This window comes from Oncorhynchus clarkii, chromosome 26 (genome assembly GCF_045791955.1).
Source record: "Oncorhynchus clarkii lewisi isolate Uvic-CL-2024 chromosome 26, UVic_Ocla_1.0, whole genome shotgun sequence".
Lineage (NCBI taxonomy): Eukaryota > Metazoa > Chordata > Actinopteri > Salmoniformes > Salmonidae > Oncorhynchus > Oncorhynchus clarkii.
In genome coordinates, this window is record NC_092172.1 from 46,280,433 (window position 1) to 46,291,945 (window position 11,513).

The 11,513-nt window shown below is 42.9% G+C and overlaps 2 protein-coding genes across 2 annotated transcripts in view; both read left to right on the top strand.

The window, feature by feature from the left end:
• Nucleotides 1–1,390, top strand: part of LOC139385252 (vacuolar protein sorting 13 homolog C) — a 204,483-nt gene extending 203,093 nt beyond the window's left edge. The window contains exons 84-85 of the mRNA XM_071130409.1: nt 1,041–1,124; nt 1,211–1,390. Coding sequence (XP_070986510.1) covers nt 1,041–1,124; nt 1,211–1,312 — 186 coding nt within the window. The 3' untranslated portion in view covers nt 1,313–1,390. The remainder of the gene's footprint in view (nt 1–1,040; nt 1,125–1,210) is intronic.
• Nucleotides 1,391–1,620: 230 nt separating this feature from the next.
• Nucleotides 1,621–11,513, top strand: part of LOC139384636 (intermembrane lipid transfer protein VPS13C-like) — a 26,983-nt gene continuing 17,090 nt past the window's right edge. Inside the window, exons 1-2 of the mRNA XM_071129451.1 lie at nt 1,621–1,652; nt 4,199–4,217. Of these exons, the coding sequence (XP_070985552.1) occupies nt 1,621–1,652; nt 4,199–4,217 (51 nt within the window). The remainder of the gene's footprint in view (nt 1,653–4,198; nt 4,218–11,513) is intronic.

An 11,513-nucleotide genomic window follows, 5' to 3' on the forward strand; every position in this document is an offset into this window, starting at 1 on the left:
GGACTGAATCTATAGGAACAGAACAAGTTGTATTGGACTGAATCTCTTTGTAGGACTATAGGAACAGAACAAGTTGTATTGGACTGAATCTATAGAAACAGAACAAGTTGTATTGGACTGAATCTATTAGGAACAGAACAAGTTGTATTGGACTGAATCTATAGAAACAGAACAAGTTGTATTGGACTGAATCTATTAGGAACAGAACAAGTTGTAGTGGACTGAATCTATAGAAACAGAACAAGTTGTATTGGACTGAATCTATAGGAACAGAACAAGTTGTATTGGACTGAATCTATAGGAACAGAACAAGTTGTATTGGACTGAATCTATAGGAACAGAACAAGTTGTATTGGACTGAATCTATAGGAACAGAACCAGTTGTATTGGACTGAATCTATAGGAACAGAACAAGTTGTATTGGACTGAATCTATAGGAACAGAACAAGTTGTAGTGGACTGAATCTATAGGAACAGAACAAGTTGTATTGGACTGAATCTATAGGAACAGAACAAGTTGTATTGGACTGAATCTATAGGAACAGAACAAGTTGTATTGGACTGAATCTCTTTGTAGGACTATAGGAACAGAACAAGTTGTATTGGACTGAATCTATAGAAACAGAACAAGTTGTATTGGACTGAATCTATAGGAACAGAACAAGTTGTAGTGGACTGAATCTATAGGAACAGAACAAGTTGCAGTGGACTGAATCTATAGAAACAGAACAAGTTGTATTGGACTGAATCTATAGGAACAGAACAAGTTGTATTGGACTGAATCTATAGGAACAGAACAAGTTGTAGTGGACTGAATCTATAGGAACAGAACCAGTTGTATTGGACTGAATCTATAGGAACAGAACAAGTTGTAGTGGACTGAATCTATAGGAACAGAACCAGTTGTATTGGACTGAATCTATAGGAACAGAACCAGTTGTATTGGACTGAATCTATAGGAACAGAACAAGTTGTAGTGGACTGAATCTATAGGAACAGAACCAGTTGTATTGGACTGAATCTCTTTGTTTTGACGACAGGAACAGAACAAGCTGAAGTTCCAAAAGAGAGATGGACAGGAACCCATGAGAGTGCTGCACCTCAAGAACCCTGCCACTGCCCAGGTCCCGATAATACACCTTTGTGTGTGTGTGTGTGTGTGCTTGTGTTCGACCCACAGTACCTAACGGCCTCTCCTCCTCCTCTGTAGAAACTGTGTGAGGCCATAGAGCAGGCCCAGTCGGCCCAGAGGCAGCATCGGATGGTGAAGCAAAAATCACAGCGCTTCCTCAAACTGGGAGACAAGTGTTGATGTCATCGCCGGCCCGGAACGATGTCACCGCTGCCCGGCATGAAGTCCTGATTACCCAGAATGATGTCATGGTTACCCAGCCTGACGTGATCGCTACTCAGTAGGTGATCACCACCCAGAATGATGTCATGGTTACCCAGCCTGATGTGATCACTACTCAGTAGGTGATCACCACCCATAATGATGTCATAGTTACCCAGCCTGACGTGATCGCTACTCAGTAGGTGATCACCGCCCATAATGATGTCATAGTTACCCAGCCTGATGTGATCCCTACTCAGTAGGTGATCACCACCCAGAATGATGTCATGGTTACCCAGCCTGACGTGATCGCTACTCAGTAGGTGATCACCACCCAGAATGATGTCATAGTTACCCAGCCTGATGTGATCGCTACTCAGTAGGTGATCACCACCCAGAATGATGTCATAGTTACCAAGCCTGATGTGATCGCTACTCAGTAGATGATCACCACCCAGAATGATGTCATAGTTACCCAGCCTGACGTGATCGCTACTCAGTAGGTGATCACCACCCAGAATGATGTCATGGTTACCCAGCCTGACGTGATCGCTACTCAGTAGGTGATCACCACCCAGAATGATGTCATAGTTACCCAGCCTGATGTGATCGCTACTCAGTAGGTGATCACCACCCAGAATGATGTCATAGTTACCCAGCCTGATGTGATTGCTACTCAGTAGGTGATTACCACCCAGAATGATGTCATGGTTACCCAGAATGATGTCATGGTTACCCAGAATGATGTCATAGTTACCCAGCCTGATGTGATCGCTACTCAGTAGGTGATCACCACCCAGAATGATGTCATAGTTATCCAGCCTAATGTGATCGCTACTCAGTAGGTGATCGCCACCCAGAATGATGTCATGGTTACCCAGCCTGATGTGATCGCTACTCAGTAGGTGATCACCACCCAGAATGATGTCATAGTTACCCAGCCTGACGTGATCACTACTCAGTAGGTGATCACCACCCAGAATGATGTCATAGTTACCCAGCCTGACGTGATCACTACTCAGTAGGTGATCACCACCCAGAATGATGTCATAGTTATCCAGCCTGATGTGATCACTACTCAGTAGGTGATCACCACCCAGAATGATGTCATAGTTACCCAGCCTGATGTGATCACTACTCAGTAGGTGATCACCACCCAGAATGTCACCACTGCTCAGCCGGTACACTGTTCCTGCTACTGTACTGCCCAGCCCAACACACTGCTACTGTACTGCCCAGCCCAACACACTGCTACTGTACTACCCAGCCCAACACACTGCTACTGTACTGCCCAGCCCAACACACTGCTACTGTACTGCCCAGCCCAACACACTGCTACTGTACTGCCCAGCCCAACACACTCCTACTGTACTGCCCAGCCCAACACACTGCTACTGTACTGCCCAGCCCAACACACTGCTACTGTACTGCCCAACACACTGCTACAGTACTGCCCAACACACTGCTACTGTACTGCCCAGCCCAACACACTGCTACTGTACTGCCCAGCCCAACACACTGCTACTGTACTGCCCAGCCCAACACACTGCTACTGTACTGCCCAGCCCAACACACTGCTACTGTACTGCCCAGCCCAACACACTGCTACTGTACTGCCCAGCCCAACACACTGCTACTGCCCAGCCCAACACACTGCTACTGCCCAGCCCAACACACTGCTACTGCCCAGCCCAACACACTGCTACTGCCCAGCCCAACACACTGCTACTGCCCAGCCCAACACACTGCTACTGTACTGCCCAACACACTGCTACTGTACTGCCCAACACACTGCTACTGCCCAGCCCAACACACTGCTACTGTACTGCCCAACACACTGCTACTGTACTGCCCAACACACATTTGCACTAAAAAAAAGCCAAGTGTTTACAGTCATGTTTACTAATGAGTCACTGCTGCCTTATGGAGAAGAAATCAAATCTGATAATTTGACTGTTATTAAATAATTTTGATAATATCTGAATCAATGATAGGAATGTTGTTGTTTTTCGTTGACACAGATCCCTCCAGAATCAATGATAGGAATGTTGTTGTTTTTCGTTGACACAGATCCCTCCAGAATCAATGATAGGAATGTTGTTGTTTTTCGTTGACACAGATCCCTCCAGACTCAATGATAGGAAGGTTGTTGTTTTTCGTTGACACAGATCCCTCCAGACTCAATGATAGGAAGGTTGTTGTTTTTCGTTGACACAGATCCCTCCAGAATCAATGATAGGAAGGTTGTTGTTTTTCGTTGGCACAGATCCCTCCAGACTCAATGATAGGAAGGTTGTTGTTTTTCGTTGACACAGATCCCTCCAGAATCAATGATAGGAAGGTTGTTGTTTTTCGTTGACACAGATCCCTCCAGAATCAATGATAGGAAGGTTGTTGTTTTTCGTTGACACAGATCCCTCCAGAATCAATGATAGGAAGGTTGTTGTTTTTCGTTGACACAGATCCCTCCAGAATCAATGATTTGTAATTGAAAAGGGGTACAATAAAAAACAATATATATATATAAATTAGACGAAGGATCTATAAAAATGTTTGTTTTTGTCTTTGCTTTTCTTGGTAATGTTTACAGATGTCAGATTTTAAGGGTGTCAATGATTCGTTGATCTGACTGCTGTACAAACAGAGGTGAATTTTTACATGGACGATGGTATTGACAAGTCAGTTATTCATCGTTTCCACAGGTTTATCTTGTTTTTGGAGGAGAAATATGCACTTAACTCTTTCAAATTTTCCCTTTTGATCAACAATCATGTTCCTGACACAATATCAATCTATCTTGAAATGGGAGGTCATTTTGTAATACCTGTTAGTTCATGTAAAGTGATGTACTGTGCGCATCTGCAGTATAGACTACGTAGACCAGGTAAGAGTCCAATGACCGGTGTACTGAAAACTATGCAACGTTACATTTCATATATGTTGCTGTCATCTATTCAAATAACTACGTATGAGCCATATTCTGTCCTAATCTATCCTGCTGACCTTGGTGTATCAAATAAATAATTGAACACAAACAATTCAATCTTTTAAATATACATTGTCTCTGCGCGTATTTAGCTCATCTGTAATAACAAGGGAGGAACGTCAACGACCTAGCTAATCGAGTTAGGTTATATCGTATGATACGAGGAGGAAGCCAACAGAGTTAGGTTATATCGTATGATACGAGGAGAGAAGCCAACAGAGTTAGGTTATATCGTATGATACGAGGAGGGAAGCCAACAGAGTTAGGTTATATCATATGATACGAGGAGGGAAGCCAACGACCTAGCTAATTGAGTTAGGTTATATTGTATGATACGAGGAGGAAGCCAACGACCTAGCTAATTGAGTTAGGTTATATCGTATGATACGAGGAGGAAGCCAACGACCTAGCTAATTGAGTTAGGTTATATCGTATGATACGAGGAGGAAGCCAACAGAGTTAGGTTATATCGTATGATACGAGGAGGAAGCCAACAGAGTTAGGTTATATCATATGATACGAGGAGGAAGCCAACAGAGTTAGGTTATATCATATGATACAAGGAGGAACGTCAACGACCTAGCTAATCGAGTTAGGTTATATCGTATGATACGAGGAGAAAGCCAACAGAGTTAGGTTATATCGTATGATACGAGGAGGGAAGCCAACAGAGTTAGGTTATATCGTATGATACGAGGAGGGAAGCCAACAGAGTTAGGTTATATCGTATGATACGAGGAGGAAGCCAACAGAGTTAGGTTATATCGTATGATACGAGGAGGAAGCCAACAGAGTTAGGTTATATCATATGATACGAGGAGGAAGCCAACAGAGTTAGGTTATATCGTATGATACGAGGAGAAAGCCAACAGAGTTAGGTTATATCGTATGATACGAGGAGAAAGCCAACAGAGTTAGGTTATATCGTATGATACGAGGAGGGAAGCCAACAGAGTTAGGTTATATCGTATGATACGAGGAGGGAAGCCAACAGAGTTAGGTTATATCGTATGATACGAGGAGGAAGCCAACAGAGTTAGGTTATATCATATGATACGAGGAGGAAGCCAACAGAGTTAGGTTATATCGTATGATACGAGGAGGAAGCCAACAGAGTTAGGTTACAGTATATCGTATGATACGAGGAGGAAGCCAACAGAGTTAGGTTATATCGTATGATACGAGGAGGAAGCCAACAGAGTTAGGTTACAGTATATCGTATGATACGAGGAGGAAGCCAACAGAGTTAGGTTATATCATGTGATACAAGGAGGAAGCCAACAGAGTTAGGTTATATCGTATGATACGAGGAGGGAAGCCAACGACCTAGCTAACTGAGTTAGGTTATATCATATGATACAAGGAGGAAAGTCAACGACCTAGCTAATCGAGTTAGGTTATATCATATGATACAAGGAGAAAATCACCAGGTTGTACACAGTTACAGTATTGCACACTACGTCCCAAATCACACACTATTCCCCTATGGGCCCTGGTCAAATGTAGTGCACTACATAGGGAATAGGGTACCATTTAGGATGCAGAGTGTGTAACAGTTAACAGTAGCTGTGTGTGTGACTCATAAAGACCGTGTGTTTCTACCAGCGTATCAAACGTGAATGAGAAGCGACAGCCTCTAATGCCTCTTTTTACGACCCTGAGGTTTCACAGCTCGGATGTCCTGCTGTGTGCTGTTCAAAGCCGTCCAGTCAAACAGTCCTACGTCAGTCCGGAGTACTGAAACGCACTTATACACACGTGAAAGTATATTGTCAAAAGTGGTAGTGGCTACGAGTGATGAAGGAGACGCCGCTGTGAACAAAGCAGACAAACAGTCCAACACTGGTAAGGAATACCAGACAGAGATACTGACACACTACACACTTTAAACACGATGTGCTGGTGGTAGAGTCTACTGGTGTATATTTCCCACTGTCACCGGGTTCAAAGCAGACCAATCAAAAAGCAAGTACTAGGTGAGGAACAGCAGAATGGAGTAGACTACTGAAACACATTATACTAGGTGAGGAACAGCAGAATGGAGTAGACTACTGAAACATACTAGGTCAGGAACAGCAGAATGGAGTAGACTACTGAAACACATTATACTAGGTGGGGAACAGCAGAATGGAGTAGACTACTGAAACACATTATACTAGGTGAGGAACAGCAGAATGGAGTAGACTACTGAAACACAGGTAAGGAACAGCAGAATGGAGTAGACTACTGAAACACATTATACTAGGTAAGGAACAGCAGAATGGAGTAGACTACTGAAATGTACTAGGTGAGGAACAGCAGAATGGAGTAGACTACTGAAATGTACTAGGTGAGGAACAGCAGAATGGAGTAGACTACTGAAATGTACTAGGTCAGGAACAGCAGAATGGGGCAGACTACTGAAACACATTATACTAGGTGAGGAACAGCAGAATGGAGTAGAATACTGAAACACATTATACTAGGTGAGGAACAGCAGAATGGAGTAGACTACTGAAACACATTATACTAGGTGAGGAACAGCAGAATGGAGCAGACTACTGAAACACATTATACTAGGTAAGGAACAGCAGAATGGAGTAGACTACTGAAACATACTAGGTGAGGAACAGCAGAATGGAGTAGACTACTGAAACACATTATACTAGGTGAGGAACAGCAGAATGGAGTAGACTCCTGAAACACATTATACTAGGTGAGGAACAGCAGAATTGGAGTAGACTACTGAAACACATTATACTAGGTAAGGAACAGCAGAATGGAGCAGACTACTGAAACACATTATACTAGGTAAGGAACAGCAGAATGGAGCAGACTACTGAAACACATTATACTAGGTAAGGAACAGCAGAATGGAGTAGACTACTGAAACACATTATACTAGGTAAGGAACAGCAGAATGGAGTAGACTACTGAAACACATTATACTAGGTGAGGAACAGAATGGAGCAGACTACTGAAACACATTATACTAGGTGGGGAACAGCAGAATGGAGCAGACTACTGAAACACATTATACTAGGTAAGGAACAGCATAATGGAGTAGACTACTGAAACACATTATACTAGGTGAGGAACAGCAGAATGGAGTAGACTACTGAAACACATTATACTAGGTGAGGAACAGCATAATGGAGCAGACTACTGAAACACATTATACTAGATCAGGAACAGCAGAATGGAGCAGACTACTGAAACACATTATACTAGGTGAGGAACAGCAGAATGGAGCAGACTACTGAAACACATTATACTAGGTAAGGAACAGCATAATGGAGTAGACTACTGAAACACATTATACTAGGTGAGGAACAGCAGAATGGAGTAGACTACTGAAACACATTATACTAGGTGAGGAACAGCAGAATGGAGTAGACTATTGAAACACATTATACTAGGTGAGGAACAGCAGAATGGAGCAGACTACTGAAACACATTATACTAGGTAAGGAACAGCAGCATGGAGCAGACTACTGAAACACATTATACTAGGTAAGGAACAGCAGAATGGAGTAGACTACTGAAACACATTATACTAGGTAAGGAACAGCAGAATGGAGTAGACTACTGAAACACATTATACTAGGTAAGGAACAGCAGAATGGAGTAGACTACTGAAACACATTATACTAGGTAAGGAACAGCAGAATGGAGTAGACTACTGAAACACATTATACTAGGTGAGGAACAGAATGGAGCAGACTACTGAAACACATTATACTAGGTGGGGAACAGCAGAATGGAGTAGACTACTGAAACACATTATACTTGGTGAGGAACAGCAGAATGGAGTAGACTATTGAAACACATTATACTAGGTGAGGAACAGCAGAATGGAGTAGACTACTGAAACACATTATACTAGGTGAGGAACAGCAGAATGGAGTAGACTGAAACACATTATACTAGGTAAGGAACAGCAGAATGGAGTAGACTACTGAAACACATTATACTAGGTGAGGAACAGCAGAATGGAGTAGACTACTGAAACACATTATACTAGGTGAGGAACAGCAGAATGGAGTAGACTACTGAAACACATTATACTAGGTGAGGAACAGCAGAATGGAGTAGACTACTGAAACACATTATACTAGGTGAGGAACAGCAGAATGGAGTAGACTACTGAAACACATTATACTAGGTGAGGAACAGCAGAATGGAGTAGACTACTGAAACACATTATACTAGGTGAGGAACAGCAGAATGGAGTAGACTACTGAAACACATTATACTAGGTGAGGAACAGCAGAATGGAGTAGACTGAAACACATTATACTAGGTGAGGAACAGCGGAATGGAGCAGACTACTGAAACATTATACATGTGGTGGTGGTAGGGCCTACTAGTAGTAAAAAGATTAAATAACTACAGTTGAAGTCGGAAGTTTACGTACACTTAGGTTGGAGTCATTAAAACTCATTGAAACCACTCCACAATTTTCTTGTAAACAAAATATAGTTTTGGCAAGTCGGTTAGGACATCTACTTTGTGCATGACACAAGTAATTTTTCCAACAATTGTTTACAGACAGATTATTTAATTTATAATTCACTGTATCATCAATTCCAGTGGGTCAGAAGTTTACATACACTATGTTGACTGTGCCTTTAAACAGCTTGGAAAATTCCAGAAAATGATGTCATTGCTTTAGAAGCTTCTGATAAGGCTAATTGACATCATTTGAGTCAATTGGAGGTGTACCTGTGGGTGTATTTCAAGTGTACGTAAACTCCATTAATCTCAACGAGTCAGAAAGGTAGGAGAGAGGAAGACACATGGTCTAAAGTGTAATTTGGCTTCCCACAGAGGCTGCACATAGGAATTCATTATAACAACGTTACCTCTAATATTATTCAAAGTAGCCGGAGTTAATGCAAATGTATGCAGCGCATCTCATTAACATCTCATTAACATCTCATTAACCCTGTTGACATTACTATTGTTATTATTCAGAGTGTAGTTAACCAAATGCAGCGTTATTCGTTTTTGTTAAACCTCGGCTTTGTACTTTCTTTTTCCTTTTGATCGTCTGGCGGGGGTTTCTGATGAAATGACTGAGACACTGTAATTACGGATTCATCTGAAGACAGACTAAAGTGTATTGTACGACTGTATTATGAAGATACACTGAGTGTTACAAAACAGGAGCAATTTTATAATATTGAGTTGTTCCCTCTCTCTCCCCCCTCAGAACAGCCTCAATTCATCGGGTCATGGACTCTACAAGGTGTCGAAAAGCGTTCCACAATGTTGACTCCAATGCTTCCCACAGTTGTGTCAAGTTGGCTGGGATGTCCTTTGGGTGGTGGACCATTTTTGATACACACAGGGAAACTGTTGAGTGTGGAAAAACCCAGCAGCGTTGCAGTTCTTGACACTCAAACTGGTACGCCTGAGGCCTTCTACCATAAAGGCACTTCAATCTTTTGTCTTGTCCTTTCACCCTCTGAATGGCTCACATACACAATCCATGTCTCAAGGCTTAAAATCTTAAACCTGTCTCCTCCCCTTCATCTACACTGATTTTTGTTTAACTAGGCAAGTCAGTTAATAACAAATTCTTATTTACAATGGCGACCTACCCACGGCCAAACCCTAACCCGGATGACGCTGGGCCAATTGTGCGCCGCCCTATGGGTCTCCCAATCACGGCCGGTTGTGATAAAGCCTGGATTGGAACCAAGGTCTGTAGTGACGCCTCCAGTACTGAGATGCAGTGCCTTAGACCGCTGTGATACAGCCTGGAATCAAACCAGGGTCTGTAGTGACGCCTCTAGCACTGAGATGCAGTGCCTTAGACCGCTGTGATACAGCCTGGAATCGAACCAGGGTCTGTAGTGACGCCTCTAGCACTGAGATGCAGTGCCTTAGACCACTGTGATACAGTCTGGAATCGAACCAGGGTCTGTAGTACCTTAGACCACTGTGATACAGCCTGGAATCGAACCAGGTTCTGTAGTGACACCTCTAGCACTGACATGAAATGCCTCAGACCACTGTGATACAGTCTGGAATCGAACAGGGTCTGTATTGACGCCTCTAGCACTGAGATGCAGTACCTTAGACCGCTGTGATACAGCCTGGAATCGAACCAGGGTCTGTAGTGACGCCTCTAGCACTGAGATGCAGTGCCTTAGACCGCTGTGATACAGCCTGGAATCGAACCAGGGTCTGTAGTGACGCCTCTAGCACTGAGATGCAGTGCCTTAGACCGCTGTGATACAGCCTGGAATCGAACCAGGGTCTGTAGTACCTTAGACCACTGCGCCACTCGGGAGACCCTGATTGAAGTGGATTTAGGTGATGTGGTAAGTGATTTATAGCTTTCACCTGTATTCACCTGGTCAGTCTGTCACGGTGATGTTCCTAATGGGTTTTATACTCAGTGTATTATCAAACAAATATTTTAATATTTTTTATGAAGAAAAAAAACAATTCTTATAAGTCAGAACAATGAGTTTTAGCAGGCAGTGTTTCCACAGGATTTCACATCTGGAGAAGCCATCTCTTGGGGTAAAATATAAATGCACAAGGCCATTACAAGGCATGATGACTGAGAGATTTACACTCAGTTGAGGGTTTTCCAGACCAAACTGAACTAAAGAAAAAACCTCCTCCCAGGCTGGTATCCAGGCTTGTGTCCTGGACTGCAGTTCCCTGTCTTGTCCTCTGGGTGGTATCCAGAACATTATACCCTGTCTTGGTTAGAGAGATGGATTAGAGTACACTACACCAAGAGGTCCATGTAGGCTTTATGTTAGAGAGAGATAGATTACAGTACACTACACCAAGAGGTTCATGCAGGCTTTAGGTTAGAGAGAGATAGATTACAGTACACTACACCAAGAGGTTCATGCAGGCTTTAGGTTAGAGAGAGATAGATTACAGTACACTACACCAAGAGGTTGATGTCGGCTTTAGAAGGTTAGAGAGAGATAGATTACAGTACACTACACCAAGAGGTCCATGTAGGCTTTAGGTTAGAGAGAGATAGATTACAGTACACTACACCAAGAGGTTCATGCAGGCTTTAGAAGGTTAGAGAGAGATAGATTAGAGTACACTACACCAAGAGGTCCATGCAGGCTTTAGGTTAGAGAGAGATAGATTACAGTACACTACACCAAGAGGTTGATGTCGGCTTTAGGTTAGAGAGAGATAGATTACAGTACACTACACCAAGAGGTCCAT